The sequence below is a fragment of the Hemiselmis andersenii genome, chromosome 1 (assembly GCF_000018645.1).
Source record: "Hemiselmis andersenii chromosome 1, complete sequence; nucleomorph".
Lineage (NCBI taxonomy): Eukaryota > Cryptophyceae > Cryptomonadales > Hemiselmidaceae > Hemiselmis > Hemiselmis andersenii.
In genome coordinates this window covers 7,501-22,582 of record NC_009977.1, presented here as the reverse complement: position 1 = coordinate 22,582, position 15,082 = coordinate 7,501, and the positions used below count along the sequence as shown (strand labels likewise).

Below are 15,082 nucleotides of genomic sequence, written 5' to 3'. Positions count from 1 at the left end.
AAAAAAAAATTAGAAAATTTAATTAGTTTCCTTTCCTTTCAATTTTATCTTTCTTTTGAATTAGTTTGTTGCTTATTTTTCTTTTGGTATTTTTGGAATGTTTTTTACCAAACATTGGATTGTTTTTCCCCGTTAGTTTTTCCTTTATTTTTTTTTTATGATGTTTTGTCAAACGCCTATTTTTTAATGAAGATTTAATTTTTTGGCATACTTTTTCAGTTTTTTTTCTTCCTTTATTTGCTAAACTAATTTTTTGTCGAGTAAGTACGCTTACTGATCCTCTTTTTAACATCGAAAAATTTATTGAATCTTTATGTTTTTTATCCAGTTTTCGGTTTTTTAAACAAAAACTTAGTTTGGCTCTATGTTGAAAAGTCCTGTAATATCTATTTTCAGGTGAATTTTCCGAAAAAAAGTTACACATCTTAGAAATCTGACCTAAAAAATTTTTTTTTTTAAATGATAAATTTAAAAGAAAATTAAGCATTAATAAGTTGATTAAAGAAAATTAATTTAAACAAAAAATTAAATAAAAAAAATTTTAATTTTTATTTTAAAAAAAAAAATATTTCTTTAAGGAAAAAAAGAACACGAAGATTATCAAGATTTTTTAACAAGTTAAAAAGCTTCCCTTTAAAAAGTTCTATAAAAAGAGAAATCCCTTTTTCTTTTTCATTAAATTCTTGGAAAATTTTAAATATCAATTCCAAAGACCAGCTTTGGAAAAAATTCTGATTCTCCAAAAAAAAAACAAAATGATTCCAAAAAAAAAACCAAATTATCTCTTTTTGAAAATAATTTTCTGAATTTATAAAAACTATGAAAATTATTTGAGAAAAAATTTCTTTTTTTCTTTTTTGTAAAAAAAAAAACCTATTATTTAAATGTTTTGATTTTTTTGAACAAATGTCAATGTAAGTTTCGACCCAAAAAATATTTTCTTTGGTCTTTATTTTTTTTATTTCTTTTACTTGGAAATTTTTTAAATAATTTTCACAATTTTTTTTTTGTTCTGGGGATAGTTTAAATTGGTATTTTAAAAAAAGATTTAACATTTTTTTGTAAGTAAATAGGCTAGAAAAATCATACTTAGTCTTCTCAAACAAAATTTTAAAAAAATTTTTTTTATATCCCATAAGTTTTGCTATTCCTACTATTTTTTCAAAAAAAAAAGAAAGGTTTTCCATTGAAATTTTACCTATTAAATTCCGAAGTGTTAAAGAATTTTTTAAAGAACAATTTTGGTTTTTTTTAAAAAAAAATTTTTTTATTTGCAAAAATATATTCAACTCAGTCAAAATGGTATTTTTTTTCTTCACAAAATCAGGACGAAAACTTTTTCCCTCGTTGTGATTTTTGTTAAAAAAAAGGCGGAGAAAATCTCGATATTCGATCAACCAACCAAAGCTATTAAATTTTAAATCCGATAACATTTTTATAACAAATTTAGATAACAAATTTTCATTTTTGTGATGGAAAAAAAATTGGTTTTGATCGAGAAAAAGCATTTCGCAAATGGTCATAAAATTTTCCATAAAATGAAAACTTTTAAAAAAATTTTTGAATTTATAATCATTTCCGGAAAAATAAAAAATTTTACTTTTGAATTTTGTTTTTTCGAAAAAAAGTTGAAAAATCTCATTTTTTTGTTTTTTTTTGATAGAAAAAAAATTCCCAAAAGTTAAATTTTTTCTCTCCTTCTCGAAAAAAAGTTGTCGAGCTTTTAATTTCTTTTTTTCAGGAAAAGCTTTTTTTTGGGATTTTATCGAACAAATTAAAATTTTTTCTTCAAAAAAAAACATCTAACTAAAAAAAACCATTGTTTCGGGAATCGCCTTAGGGAAAAAAAATTTATGCCGTCGAAATTGGATTTTAAAACCACTTCTTTCGATGTAGATGGAAGAATTTCCCAGCTAGAATTTTCAATGGAGACAATAAACAGCGGAAATCCTGTCATTGGAATAAAAATAAAAGAAGGAATAATAATTGCTACAGGAAAAAACGATTTGCCATATTATTCAGATTCTTTTCAATTTTCAACAAAAATCTTTCTACTTGAAGAAAATATTTTTTGTGCAATAACTGGATCAAATCCTGATGCACAAGCTTTAGTCGATAATGGAAGAATACAAGCTCAGCAATTCAAACAAACTTTTCAAGAAATTATCCCACTAAAAAAAATTGTAAATATAATTTGCGATATTAAACAAAAATTTACTCAAACTGGCGGAAAACGCCCTTTCGGAACTTCTCTGATTATCGGAGGATTTGATTCGGTAAATGGCTTTCAAATTTTTAGGACTGAACCTTCTGGAAATTATTCAGAATGGAAAGCGGTTGCTGTAGGGTCAAATAGCATAACCAACCAAGCTATTTTAGATGAAGAATTTAAAATCGACTTGACTTTAGAAGATGCCTTGAAATTAATTCTGAAAATTTTTTATAAGAAAATTAAATCATTTAAATTATCAAATCGAATTGAAATTTTCATTTTGAAACATGATGATAAACAAAAAATTGTCATAAATTGTTTGTCTCCAAAAGAAATAGATTCTTTGGTCAAAAACAATTGTAATTAAAAAAAAATTTTTAATTTAAATATTTTTTTTTGGGAAACTTTCTTGGAAAAAAGCGTCTTTTTCGTGAGTATTATACGCCAAAAGTTTTTCTATCAAATCAACGTGTGTCAATAACATTCTTCGGCAGCAATACCGACGTAACCCTAATGAATCTAAAGCGGCACTTTGAGATATATTTTTATTTAAAAGTTCGATATAAATATCCCATTTATTTCCTATAATTTTTCCACAAGTAAAACATCGAATAGGAATTATCATTATTTTAATAATTATCAAGTACTAAGGTTTTTTTTTTAATTTTTTTTTATTAGTAAATGATTCGGGAAATTGTTGGAAAAAATTGTTGTTAAATGTTTTTTTGAAAAAAATCTTAACAAACTAAACAAATTAGACAAAATAAAACATAAAAAATCGTTTTCTTCAATTCTTATTTTTTAAAATTTATCTTAAAACATTAAATTTTAAATAAAAAAATTTTCTTGAAATTTCTTTATTCTATTTTTTAAAATAAAACAAATACATACTTGAAATAAAATTTTTCTTTTTTTGAAAAAAAATTTTTGGAGATCTTTTTTTTAATTTCTTCAGTGTACAAATTATTTTTTTAAATAATTTAAAACAAAAAAACTAAAAATCAAAAAATAAATACCAAAAAAATTTATAAATAAACTGTAGTTTAAAAAAAAGTTTTCAGATTGAGAATCTAATAAACATTGGAAAAAAATTAAAAAGAAAAAAAAACCACAAAACACTTAAAATTAAATTTTTATTTCAAAAATGGCGACATGGTATTTCTTTTTCAAAAAGTGAGTTTTTAATCATTTTTTAAAAAAAAAACTAATTTTTTAAAATTTCAAAAAAAATTTTTCTTAATTTAATATAGGGAAATTTAATTAACAAATTTTTTTTTTTAATCCCGTTTTGATTTCGAAAATAAGGTTTTTCGAAAAAATAAAAGAAATTTCCATTTACAAAAAAATGATATTTCAAAATTATTTTTATCAAAATAAAAAGTTTCGAAAAAAAAGACCTTTTTTCCAAAAAAGTTTTTTTTTTTTTTAAAATTTTTCGTCGAGTTTTATAATAATTTTTTATTTTTTTATTTTTTTTTCTTTCCCAGAAAAAAAACGAAGAATAAATGGTATTAATTGTAATCAAATAAGTCAATATTTCATTTTTTTTATGAAAGAAAAAAATGTTTTTCCCTTTAAGTAAAATTTTTTTTAATTTCGGAAGTAAATGTACAGGGATTAAATGTTCATTCAAAAAATTTAAGTTCCCCAATCCTATTTTTATTAAAATTTTTGTTAAAAAATTTAAAAAAATTTTTTGAGAAAATTTAGAACATAAAGAAATTTTTTTTGAAAAAAATTTTCTTAAAAACAAATTAAATATCAAAAACGACCAATTACATTCTATAAGTAAAAAATTCACAAAAATTGGAAAAAATGTTCCAAAATTGTCATTTTTTTTAATAATATCTTTAATCATCGTCAAAAAAATATTTAATTTTATCTTGTCCAATTTTTGAACGAAAAAAAAGGAAAAAGAAAAAAAAGAAAATCGAATTTTCTCTACAAAAAAGTTTTTTTGAATTTCAAAATTTTTTTTTAAAAAATTAAATACCAAACGATAATTCTTAATCGAAAAAGAAAAAATTAGCAGTTTGCATAAAAAACCATCAAAATTGATAGAAATAAAATAATTTTTTTTTAAAAATTTCATAAAAATTTGTAGAAAAAAATGGTTAAAATTAAAATTTTGAAAAAAAAAAAAGAAAAAAGAAATCAATTTTAGAAAAATTCCATAAAACCGTTCTTTTTTAATCACACTTTCACCTCTAAGCAAACGTAAGAAAAATATTGAAATTATTCTAAATTTAATTTTGTTTGATTTTATTGAAAAAAAAAATTTTCCTATTAATTCATCTATTTTAAAAAGATATAAACTATTTTTAATTTTTGAAAACAAAAAAATCAAATAATACATAAAATTTAAAAAAAGTCCAGGGTTGATTTTTTTTTCTAATAAATCTTTGGTACTTTTCAAAATTTGAATTTTTAAATTCGAACCAGGAATCTGGAACAAAATGGTTAATATATTATTTAAAGGCCTTGAAATTTTATTTTGCCAAAAACTAAAATTTTTTATTTTCTTTAAATAAAAAAGGGTCTGTTTGATTTTTTTAGAAAAAAACTTTTGACATCTTTTCGAAAAATTTCTAAAATAAAAAAAAATTTCAGAAATCCAAAAATTAATATAAAAAAAAATTGTTCTGATCGGGAAATTTTGTTCAGTCCTAAAAAAAATTGTAGAAATTTTTAAAATTTCAGAAGAAATTGTGGAAGGACCAAAAAAAAAAAAATTTTTTATAAAAAGGGAGAAAAAGACTGGTTTTTTGTTTTTTTTTAAGAATTTAAAAAATAATATAAGTGTTTTTCGAAAAAAAAACAGATCTGAATCATATTTTTGTTTAAATATTTGGTTTTTTTTGATCATAATTAAAACATAAATTTTTAATTTTTTTTCGGAAACCTCAAGAAATTTTTCAAATAGGTGGGATAAATTTTCGGAATTTAATCGTTTTAAAAATTCCATTTTTAAAATTTTTAAAAAAAAAAGATGAAACTTTTTAAAGGATAAAATAAATTGGTGTAAAAAAGCTGGATTTCCAGAAACTTCCATTATTGTTAATAAATAAAGAAAAAATTGAAAAAAATTTTTAAAATGTTTATATTTTAAATTTTTCCAAACCAAATGAAAATTTTTTCTTATTTTTTCAAAAATTTTTTTTTTTTTAAAAAAAGATAACCAAAAGTTAAAGTTCATAATTTTTACAAAACAGTCTAATAAAATTAAATTTTCAAAACCAAATGAAAGAATTTTGAAATATTTTTTTTGATAAATCAAAAAATGATTTTTTTTTAATTTTCTACCTAAGGTAAATAAAATTTTTAAATAAATATTTTTTTTATTTTTTTGAAATGGTAACCAACGATCAAAAAAAACTTTTAGAAATTTTTGAAAAAATGGGAAATTTTTCTTGAATAAGATTAAGTTAGAAAAAAAGAAAAAAATTTTTTGGTAGGAGTATAGGGTTTTTTTTGAACTTCTCTTTGGGATTATTTTAATATCCTCATTTATTAAGTAAATAAAAAAAGGTTTGAAAAAAATATTTTGCTTTGAAAAAAAAATCTTATAGGAAAGGTCCAAAAAATGTTTCCTTTTTTTGTCTAAAAAAAAATTTCTTCTTGAAATTGTAATAGCAAATAGCCAAAAAATTTTTTCTCGCGTTTTTTTTATCCTTTTAGAAAAAATATTAAAAAAAAGAAAAAAAAAATTAAAATAATTCGAATAGGATACTGAAAAAAACAAGAAAAAAGATTGAAATAGCTTTTTTTTTTTTTGAATTTCTAATTCATTAATTTTGGTTCCCAAAAAAAGCTGAAAAATTTTTATAGAAAGTATTTTGAAAATTTTACCAAAAAGGAGACCAGAATCCAAAATTTTGGAAATCAAACATAAAAAAATCGTTTTTTTTTTTAGTTTTAGGCCCCAAAACAATAAATTTTTTGGAAATAAAAATTTTTTCTTAATTTTTCTACTTAAAAATTCAGTGATTAATTTTCCTCCAAAAAAAAAATTTTTGGGGGCGAAAATAGTAAATTTTTTAAGAAATTTTTTAAAAACTTTAAAAATTTTTTGTTTAACAAAACTGTTTCTGGTAAAAATATTCTTTCTTTCGGGACTTAAAAAATTTTTTTCCTTTAGAATATTTTTTAAAAAAACCAAAATTTTTATTTTTTGATTTTTAAGAATTTTGAAAAAATTTATTAAAGACAAAAGGTTTATATCTCCTTTATAATTTTTATTTAAAATATCTTTTAAAAAAGTTTTATGAAAGGCGTTTCTTTTTTTTTTTAAAGTTTTTGGACCGTTTTTGTTAGAAAACCAATTAAAAGAAAAAAAAAAATTTTTTGTTCTTTTTGTAAAAAAAAAAATGGCTTTGGGATTTTTTTTTGAAGTAATTTTTAACCATATTGAAAAAAATTTTCCTAAGAAGTGATTTTCCATAACAAACAATGGACTCTCTTTATAAAAAACAAAAATTAATTTGAAGGAAAAATTAAAAATAAAAGTTTTTAAAAAATAAGAAACCAGCTCTTTTCTTTTAAAAAAACAATTTTTTAAATTGATTTTTAAAAAAGGGTAGACTTTGATTGGAAAATAAAGTAGGTCATTAACTTTTGAAATAATTAAAAATTTGTTTTTTTTTAGGGTTTTTTTATCTTTGAGAAAATATAAAAAAAAAGAAATATTTAAAGGCTTTTTTTTTCCAAATTTTGTTATTGTAGTATTGATTTGTCCTAAAGAAACCTTTTCAATTAACGAAGAGTAATAATTTTTTCTAAAAAATCGAAAACTGGAATTAAATAATCTTTTGGTTTTAGAAAGTTTTTCCATTATTTTCAAATCTTTTATGGAACCCATATTGGAAAAGATTTTTTTAAAATTATGAGAAATTATTTCCACAAAAGGATCGAAAGGAATACAAATTTCAAAAATAATTTTTTGAAATTTATTATAATAATTGAAAATCTTCTTTTTCTCTTTTTGTTCCGTACAATTTTTAAAGAATTTTAAAAAAAAACAATCAAATAATAATTTGGGAAAATTATTTTTTTTTGTTAAAAAGTGGTGGGTTTTAAAAAAATCCAATAATTTAAGCATAGTTTTGTGTTGATAAAAATAAAAAAAAAATTCAAATATAGAAAATTTTTTTCCTAAAGAAAGGTTTTTTTCCTTAAGAAAAAATTTAAAATATATGTTAAAAAAATCAATAAGAATTTTTTTTTGAAATTGTTTTGAAAAAAATTTTTTTTGTAAATAAAAAGGTAATTTTTTCAATCTAATACTCGAGTTTCCAGTAGTTTTTTTTGAAATTTTTTTCAAAAATTTTCTTAAACAAGAAAAGCATGAGCCCAACAACTTTACTGCAATTTTTTTATTGAATTTTTTTTTGGAAAACCAGTTTGAAATTTCTCTTAAATTTTTTTCAAAAAAAAAATTTTTTAAAAACAAAATTGTTTTTTTCTTTCTTTCTTGATTCCAAATTTTTTTAAAAAAACTTAACCAAACAACTTTTTGAATATTTTTTTTTTTAATTTCTGATAGTAAATAAAATTGTAAATTTTCAATTGTTAAGAAAATTTCCTTTCCATCACAAATATAATTAAACTTTTTTTTTTTTATTTTTGGAGAAAAAAACTTAAAAATGGGTAAATTTTTTAATTTTTTCCTTTCTTGCTCGATTTTATTATGTATTTTTTTGAAAAAATTGCAACCTTTTAAACTGAGATAATTTTTTTTTATTTCTAATTTGAAAGTAGGGATAGAAATTTTTTTTGTAAAAAAATTTTTTTTGGTATAAAACACTATATAAGACCAGTTTACAGCCGATAAAAAATTATGGATAAAAATATTCTGATTCTTTGAATTAAAAATCTTAAAAATTTTTTTTAAAAAATTTTCAAAAAATAAACCAAAAGAGATTAATTTACTTTTTACTCCCCCTAATAAAACAGAGTTTAAAAGCTCATGATAAAAGCGTTCCCTTAATTTTAGATTTTTTAAATTTCCGCAAACAATTTTAAATTTTTTTTTTTTTAAAATTCTTCTAATTTCCATTTGGAAAAGAATACATCTTTTTAAAATTGTAGAAACTTTATTTTTTTGTTTAAGAAAAAATAACAAAAAAAGAAATAAATTTTTTTTATCATTGTTTTTCTCAAGTGAAAAAAAAGAAAAAAATTTGTTGCTACAACTTAAATTTTCAAAAAGAATGCTGTATATGTCGGTATATTTATTATTTCCCAATTTTTTTATTGAAAAATTTCTATCTAAAAAATTTAAAAAAGGTAAAATAAAGAGGCAATATTTTAGAAACCTTTTTTTCGTTCTTTTAGAAAAAAAGTCAAAAAAATAAAAAAAAAATTTCCCTCCCAAAAAAGATGGGAAAAAATTTTTTATATTAAATTCATAAAAAAAACTAGGAAGCTTTAAAGTCTTTGAAAAGTCTTCTAATCTAAAATTTTCTTTAGAACAATGTTGGGTAAAATAAAAAAACCAGTCAGATTCTTTCTTTGAAATTTTTTTTTTATTTATTTTTAAAAAACTTTTAAGGAAGATAGAAAAACTCAAATCCCCTTCAGTTTCTAAAATTTTTTTTTTAAAAAATAATTTTATGGAGAAATCTTTTTTTTTTTTTTGGTTAAAGTTTTTTAATGAAATAAAAAACTTATAAAAATTTTTCTTCCTGGAAAAAATTTCAAGTTCTTCCAAAAGATTTACAAATTTAAAATTCGAAATTAAAAAACATAAAACCTTAAAATCATTTATTTTCGAAATTTTTTTTAGCATTATTGAAAAAATTTTTTGGTTTTGAACCCAAAAATATTTTTTTTGTATAAAAATTTTTCTAAAAATTAAATTTTCTAAAAAAAATACATTTTTTCCTTTTAATCCGAAAAAAATTGATTTCCAAAATTTCCAAAAAAAATTTAAACCTTTATTATTTTTTTGATTTTTAAAATCTAGAGATTTTAAAAAAATACTTATATTTGGAGGGGGTAAAATTTTTGGAAATTTAATTAGTTTTTGGTTAATTATTAAATAAATTTTTTTAAATTTTTTTTTATAAAAGCTAGTATTTTTAAAAAATTTAAAAATAATTTCCCAATCTTTAAAAAAAATTCTTTTTTTTTGATTTTTTTTATTAAGGAAAGAAATTTTAAAAAAAGTAAGAGGTTCCTTTTTCATCCAAAAGATCTTATTTTAAAATTAAAAAATGTAATAATTTTTTAACAGTTTTATTTTTATTTTATTCCCTATTTTTTTAATCTTAAAAAAAAAAAAAAAATCGATTTATTCCTATCTAAATTTTAAAAAAATTAATTAGAAAATTTTTGAGTTCTGAATTTTCCAAAAACCATTGCGTGATCTCTTTCATAGGGTTCCAGAGTTATTTGTTCAATTGGTTTGAAATTTTCTTTTTGTAATTTTTGAACTTCTTTTGAAAAAATTAAGCTTGGTTCTGAAGTTGAATCAATACAACTTGCTTTTATTGTAATTATAAAAAAACCGCCACTACGTAAAAAATGGTTTGCGTTTATTGACATAATTCTTGCTTGATCAGGCTGGGCAATGTCAGAAAAAATTAAATCAACCATTGTCAAAAACATTCGATATTTTTGGGGATGACGAGCATCTTCTATTATTGGAATTATATTTTGCCTTTTTTTGGCCAAATTCAATAAATCTCTTCCTGAACGGTGTGAAAATTCAACTGCATAAATAGTTCCATCTATCCCAATTATATCCGATATATGAGAAACTGTTGTTCCGCTTGCAGCCCCCAAATACAACACTTTCATTCCAGGTTTTAAATAAATATCATCTATTCCTCCTAGTATTGCAGCGGAAAGTTTGGAGCGAAAAGGATTCCAAATTCTAAATTCCGATTTTTGGTCTTTCTCTTTGATTAAAATTCTTTTTTCTCCATAAACTGATTCTCCAAAAACCATGTTTTTTGTACAAATCGCGTCTTCCTTTCCCCTAGCTACAAAAACTCCTTGATGTCGATGTTGTTGAATAATTAATTTGCTTCCACCTTTAAATTTTTTATTACTTACTTGAATAATTTTATTTACATCCTGTTTTTTTTTTTTGCTTTTTTCAAAAAGAGGATTCGTGTTTTTGAGAAAGTGTTTTTTGTTCATAAATAATTCAATTAAATATCACATTAATTTTGCTTTTTAAACGTTTTTTTTTTTAATGATGATATATTAAAAAAAAAAAAAAAAAATGAATTTATTGATTTTTTTTTGTTCGTATCTCAGCACAAGCATAAAGGAAATTACATGAAAGAACTAAAAATTTACATAAAGAACAGTTCATTCATTGAAGTTCAAACGAAACGTTATTTTTCAGAGGAACTTTTTAAAACTTTTGTACGAAATGGAATAATGAAAATCTCGAACCAAGAATGTGCCTTTTTCTCTCTATTTCAAAAAAATTTTGTAGCTATTGCTAGTAAAAAATTTTTTTTGAATAAAAATTATGTTAAAAAAAATCAGAACAGCAATCTTCCTTGTTTAAATTGTCCAGTAGAATACGATTGCCGACCTCAAAATATAATAAACCTTTTTGATTGTTATTATTTAAAATTTTGGAAAAACCAAAAATTGTTGGGTAGAAACAAAATTCATTTCTTTGTCCAAAAAGAAAAATAACCAGAACCCTTTTTTTTTTTTTTTTTTTTTTTTTTTTTTTTTTTTTTGGAAATTAACAATTTTAATTTTTTATAAATTTTCTTCTTTTTTTAAACCTATGGCCTTACGGAAAAAAAAATTTTTTTAACAGAGAACAATTTTTCTTGTCGATTAAAAAAGAGACCAACCGAGGAAAAAAGAAATTGGTAAATTAAAAAAAGTAAATAAAATACGGCGCCACAAAATATCTTTTTGTCCATTCAGCTTTTTAAAGGTTTCCGGTAAATAGTTTAAAACAAAAAAATTATTAATTAGTTGACGATTTTGCTCGATAAAATAGTGATTAGTATTTTTGTCTATATAGTTGGTTAAAAAAAATTCTGTTTCTGGAAAACAAAACATGAATAATTTCGCGAAAATTGACCAGCGAATTTTTTTTTTCTCCAATTTTTTTTGATAGATATTTAAAATTGAACCGACCATTTTTCTTTTCTGAAAAATTGAAAAATGAAGAAAACTGGGTAAGGAACTTTTTGGTTTTTCGAAAAAACCAGAAATTTTTTCTCTTTCTTTTTTTATCCGATAAATATTTATATCAAAAAACCAGTCTATTTTGTCTAGATTATTTCGAACATTTTGTGTTTTAAAAAGTAAACTTGTCACTTGACTTTGTGGTATAAGATGTGATGGTTTTTTTTCTGTAGCTCTTTTTTTAGTTTTTGTTTTTCGAATTGAGTAGGCCGAAAGTAATGTCTGAATTCTCTTTATAAATTTTTCATTTTCCCATGAACTATGGAACATGTCGACGAAAAAAGAATGGGTTTTAGCTATTTGGGAGGAATTTAACCTCTTTTTTATTTTTTTATTTACGTGAATTTGCGTAAGTTCGAACACAAGTTTATTGAATTTAATTTTTTTATGAGTATTTTTCTCTCTCCCTATGATGGCGCATTGATTTCCCCAATTAACTTTTTTTTGAAAAATACCTAAGAAAATATAGTAACGACAGAGAAGATTGATCAGTAAAAAAAGGCCACGCCAGGAAGACTTTTTTTTTTTTTGCTTTAGCTCAGCTAAATCATTTTCAATAAAAATTATTTTATCTTCGATGTAAAATACTTCAATTTTCATTATATTTATCAAAAAAAGAATTCTTTTTGGAGTGGAAAGATGTTTTTTTAAAATTTTTTTAAATTTTTGATAAAAAGAAAGTAGTTTTTTTTGATTGAAAAAACAGATAGTTTTTCTTTCTTTTTTTATCAACAATAATGAAAGATAGGAAGAGAATATTACTAAATCCTGGATAAGAAATTTCATTTGGTACCATAATTTTTTATTCAAAAAATAAAAAAAAGGCTCAAAAAAGCATTTCTTTCGAAAAGAGTTATGAGATAAAGGCATGATTTTAAAAAATTAGTTTTTTCTTTTTTTTTCTCTCTTTCTCTCCAGAGTTTTTCTTTTTTTAATGTAAAATCGCTTAGAAATTTTTCTATTTTATGACACGTGTCTTTTATTACAGGTTACTTTGAGCTTTTTTTTTTACCTGCGAAATATAAATTTTTTCCTTTCCCGACTTCTTTTTGATTTATTTGAAATTTCGAACTTTTTTTAATAAATTTTGAAAAGTACTTTCCAACCAAGAATATTAAAGAATAAAATTTGATGTATTCGAAAAAACACCTTTCCCCCCCCAAGCGTTTCGTTGTTTTTTCTGAATGGAGTCAAAAGATATATAATAAAAAATTTTTGTTACTAGAAACAAGTTTCCACAGTCTGATAAAAAAACGTCCTATTCAATTTTTAAACAAAAAAAAAAAAAAATTAAAAGTAGAGTCGGCCTTTCTTTATCTATCAAACTCATCAATTCGTTTTAAAAAAAATATAACAAAAACTATTGCGATAAATATATTTCCTCGATTTTTATATTATTTACAAGATTTATCTTTATCTATAAATTTCATAATTTTTTTCTCGTTTTTCGTCTTACATATTAATTCTTTTTTTGTATTTTTAAAAAATTAAGCCAAACATTTGCATCTTTTCGTCTCCCTTTTTTTTCTGTTTAAAGAAAAAAAAAATTGGGGAATATAAAAATAGCTAGGTCCGGTTCCTCTTGTTTTTTCTTAGCTTTTTTTAGATAGAATGTGTTTATGTTGCATATCTTTGTGTCCATTCTTGTGCAGTTGCCTCATATCGTGATCGATTTTCTTTAAAAACACGCGCAATTTCGGGAACTAAAGGATCGTCTGGATTTGGGTCAGTTAATAATGAACTTATCGACAGTAAAACTTTTGAAATCGTTAATGCAGGGCTCCATTGATCTCGTAGAATATCTAAGCATATATTGCCGTTAGAATTAATATTTGGATGATAAATACGGGTAATGAATTGAACTTTGGGAGGCTTAAACGGATAATCTGTTGGAAATGTGATACCGAGAAAAAATACGCCTCCACTATAAGGAGAGTCTCCTGGACCAATTATAGAAGCTGTCCATTTAAATAAATTATCACCAATAGGACCAGCAGAACAATTAGATGGAGGATCTTTCATTAAATCTTTTAATTCTTTTTGGATTCGTTTTGTAGCCATTAATGTTTTTTTTTTTTTTCTATACTCTTTAAATAAAAAGTTTAAAAATGTTTTGGTTTGCGGTTGGGCTAACTAGGGCTAAATTTCATTTTTTTTATATTTTTTAAAAAAAAAGAAATATATTTGTTTTTTTTTTAAATATAAATACTTAATTTTTTTTTAAATAAATATTAAAAACACCGTACACGGATAATATTATTCCCTTAGATAAGGGAAAAGCTGATTAATATATTGTTGTTGTTGTACTTTCAAAACATTAATAAAATAATGGTTTGAGCCTATTGTTCTGATCTATTTTTTTTTCCATTCTTTTAGCGAATTCCATATTAGACAAAACAACACGCACCATAAATCTATCCAGTAAAATTTTTAAAGAAAACTTTTTTTGCACAGACAGAGAATAAATACCCTATATCTCTTGTTATTTTTTTAAAAAAAAAAGAAAAAAAAAAAAGCCTTCCGAAAAATTTTCTTTAATTTCTTTTTTCAAATATATGCTAATGCATATTAAAGAAAAAAAAAAAAAAAAAAAGAAAAAATTTTTTTTTTTGACTTTTTTTAATATTTAATAACTTTTTCTCTTATTTTTTTTTGTAAAAAAAAAAAAATGGAGAAAAAAAGCTTGTTAAACATAAAATTTAAAAGAGTCAAAAGAAAAAGGAGACTATTGAAATCGGTAACGTTTTGCTATAACACTCGAAAAAGTCTTGGTTTAACTATTGAAGTTCGCTTGTCTTTTTTTCTCTTTTCCCTTTTTTTACCAAAAAAAAGCATGCTGTAAGCTGACCAAGACTTTGTTGTACGCAAAAAAAAAAAAAAAAAATTAATGTCGTGTAAAATAAATGTATTTTTAAATTCATTTTTTTTTCCCTTTTTTTTTTTAGTAAAATTTTACTAGAAAAAAAAAAAGAAAAAAAGAAAAAAAATGTGAATTTATCTTTTTTCCAAAAAAAATTTTTCTTTTTCTAATTATGGCTTTTCTTGATTTTTCTTCTTTTTTTCTTCTCTATTCTTTCAAATTAAGACCATACTTATAAAAAAAGTTGTACGGAAAAATAAAATAAAATTTAAAGGGACCATGTGGTAGGCGTATGAGTTTGAAAAATAGAAAAAAAGAAAGTTTTTTCTTAAATGAATGATATTCTTAATTCTCTCTTTCACTCTTTGATACTCCATGTATGTCCTAGAAAATCCACTTGTATTTCGGTAGCATTTAAAATTGAATTTTTTGGTTATTTATTCTTTTTGTTTTTAGAGAAGAGGAAGAAATAAAAAAAAAAAAAAAAAAAAAAATTTCTTCTTCTTCTTTTCGTGAAGGAATAAAAAGACTTTAAAAAAAATTTCATTTGCTATAACGTTGATACTGGGTGAAGAAGCTAAAAGCAAAGCATTGTAGAACATAGTGAATATTATCTATAATTTTTTCATAAAAATTTTTGCGAAAATTAGTTATAGTAAAAAAAAATAAAAATTCTTGTTCTTATTTATCATAGAATAAGAAGACAAAGATAAAAAAATGTTTTTCAATGTTAGTTATTATTAACTGTAATGAAAATTTTTTTATTGACACAGGATTTTTCAGTGCTTTTTTTTTTTAAGGTTTTTTTCATTCCTTTTAATTTTTGTCGATTTTGTCTTCTT

The 15,082-nt window shown here is 21.8% G+C and overlaps 14 protein-coding genes across 14 annotated transcripts in view; 5 read left to right on the top strand and 9 right to left on the bottom strand.

Moving 5' to 3' along the window:
* Positions 1 to 22: 22 nt before the first annotated feature.
* HAN_1g18 (hypothetical protein) lies at positions 23 to 487 on the bottom strand (the record flags this gene model as incomplete). The annotated part of the gene is made up of 1 exon (XM_001712139.1): positions 23 to 487. The coding sequence occupies one exon, from the start codon at positions 485 to 487 to the stop codon at positions 23 to 25; it is 465 nt and encodes a 154-aa protein (XP_001712191.1).
* A 61-nt stretch (positions 488 to 548) lies between these two features.
* On the bottom strand, positions 549 to 1,802 carry HAN_1g17 (hypothetical protein; the record flags this gene model as incomplete). The annotated part of the gene is made up of 1 exon (XM_001712138.1): positions 549 to 1,802. One exon carries the CDS (start codon positions 1,800 to 1,802, stop codon positions 549 to 551), a length of 1,254 nt encoding a protein of 417 aa, XP_001712190.1.
* Positions 1,803 to 1,853: 51 nt separating this feature from the next.
* HAN_1g16 (prsA3) lies at positions 1,854 to 2,579 on the top strand (the record flags this gene model as incomplete). The annotated part of the gene is made up of 1 exon (XM_001712137.1): positions 1,854 to 2,579. The coding sequence occupies one exon, from the start codon at positions 1,854 to 1,856 to the stop codon at positions 2,577 to 2,579; it is 726 nt and encodes a 241-aa protein (XP_001712189.1).
* Positions 2,580 to 2,594: 15 nt separating this feature from the next.
* On the bottom strand, positions 2,595 to 2,837 carry HAN_1g15 (rpb10; the record flags this gene model as incomplete). The annotated part of the gene is made up of 1 exon (XM_001712136.1): positions 2,595 to 2,837. The coding sequence occupies one exon, from the start codon at positions 2,835 to 2,837 to the stop codon at positions 2,595 to 2,597; it is 243 nt and encodes an 80-aa protein (XP_001712188.1).
* A 579-nt stretch (positions 2,838 to 3,416) lies between these two features.
* HAN_1g14 (hypothetical protein) lies at positions 3,417 to 9,398 on the bottom strand (the record flags this gene model as incomplete). Its single annotated transcript, XM_001712135.1, has 1 exon — positions 3,417 to 9,398. One exon carries the CDS (start codon positions 9,396 to 9,398, stop codon positions 3,417 to 3,419), a length of 5,982 nt encoding a protein of 1,993 aa, XP_001712187.1.
* Positions 9,399 to 9,529: 131 nt separating this feature from the next.
* On the bottom strand, positions 9,530 to 10,357 carry HAN_1g13 (nop1; the record flags this gene model as incomplete). Its single annotated transcript, XM_001712134.1, has 1 exon — positions 9,530 to 10,357. One exon carries the CDS (start codon positions 10,355 to 10,357, stop codon positions 9,530 to 9,532), a length of 828 nt encoding a protein of 275 aa, XP_001712186.1.
* A 141-nt stretch (positions 10,358 to 10,498) lies between these two features.
* HAN_1g12 (hypothetical protein) lies at positions 10,499 to 10,870 on the top strand (the record flags this gene model as incomplete). Its single annotated transcript, XM_001712133.1, has 1 exon — positions 10,499 to 10,870. One exon carries the CDS (start codon positions 10,499 to 10,501, stop codon positions 10,868 to 10,870), a length of 372 nt encoding a protein of 123 aa, XP_001712185.1.
* Positions 10,871 to 11,020: 150 nt separating this feature from the next.
* HAN_1g11 (hypothetical protein) lies at positions 11,021 to 12,250 on the bottom strand (the record flags this gene model as incomplete). The annotated part of the gene is made up of 1 exon (XM_001712132.1): positions 11,021 to 12,250. The coding sequence occupies one exon, from the start codon at positions 12,248 to 12,250 to the stop codon at positions 11,021 to 11,023; it is 1,230 nt and encodes a 409-aa protein (XP_001712184.1).
* Positions 12,251 to 12,511: 261 nt separating this feature from the next.
* HAN_1g10 (hypothetical protein) lies at positions 12,512 to 12,871 on the top strand (the record flags this gene model as incomplete). Its single annotated transcript, XM_001712131.1, has 1 exon — positions 12,512 to 12,871. One exon carries the CDS (start codon positions 12,512 to 12,514, stop codon positions 12,869 to 12,871), a length of 360 nt encoding a protein of 119 aa, XP_001712183.1.
* A 126-nt stretch (positions 12,872 to 12,997) lies between these two features.
* Positions 12,998 to 13,441, bottom strand: HAN_1g9 (ubc4; the record flags this gene model as incomplete). Its single annotated transcript, XM_001712130.1, has 1 exon — positions 12,998 to 13,441. One exon carries the CDS (start codon positions 13,439 to 13,441, stop codon positions 12,998 to 13,000), a length of 444 nt encoding a protein of 147 aa, XP_001712182.1.
* Positions 13,442 to 14,048: 607 nt separating this feature from the next.
* Positions 14,049 to 14,222, top strand: HAN_1g8 (hypothetical protein; the record flags this gene model as incomplete). The annotated part of the gene is made up of 1 exon (XM_001712129.1): positions 14,049 to 14,222. One exon carries the CDS (start codon positions 14,049 to 14,051, stop codon positions 14,220 to 14,222), a length of 174 nt encoding a protein of 57 aa, XP_001712181.1.
* Positions 14,223 to 14,455: 233 nt separating this feature from the next.
* Positions 14,456 to 14,617, bottom strand: HAN_1g7 (hypothetical protein; the record flags this gene model as incomplete). The annotated part of the gene is made up of 1 exon (XM_001712128.1): positions 14,456 to 14,617. The coding sequence occupies one exon, from the start codon at positions 14,615 to 14,617 to the stop codon at positions 14,456 to 14,458; it is 162 nt and encodes a 53-aa protein (XP_001712180.1).
* Positions 14,618 to 14,692: 75 nt separating this feature from the next.
* Positions 14,693 to 14,842, bottom strand: HAN_1g6 (hypothetical protein; the record flags this gene model as incomplete). Its single annotated transcript, XM_001712127.1, has 1 exon — positions 14,693 to 14,842. The coding sequence occupies one exon, from the start codon at positions 14,840 to 14,842 to the stop codon at positions 14,693 to 14,695; it is 150 nt and encodes a 49-aa protein (XP_001712179.1).
* Positions 14,843 to 14,989: 147 nt separating this feature from the next.
* Positions 14,990 to 15,082, top strand: part of HAN_1g5 (hypothetical protein) — a gene marked incomplete at both ends in the record, with an annotated part of 180 nt that continues 87 nt past the window's right edge. Inside the window, one exon of the mRNA XM_001712126.1 lies at positions 14,990 to 15,082. This exon is cut by the window's right edge and continues 87 nt beyond it. Within this exon, the coding sequence (XP_001712178.1) occupies positions 14,990 to 15,082 (93 nt within the window).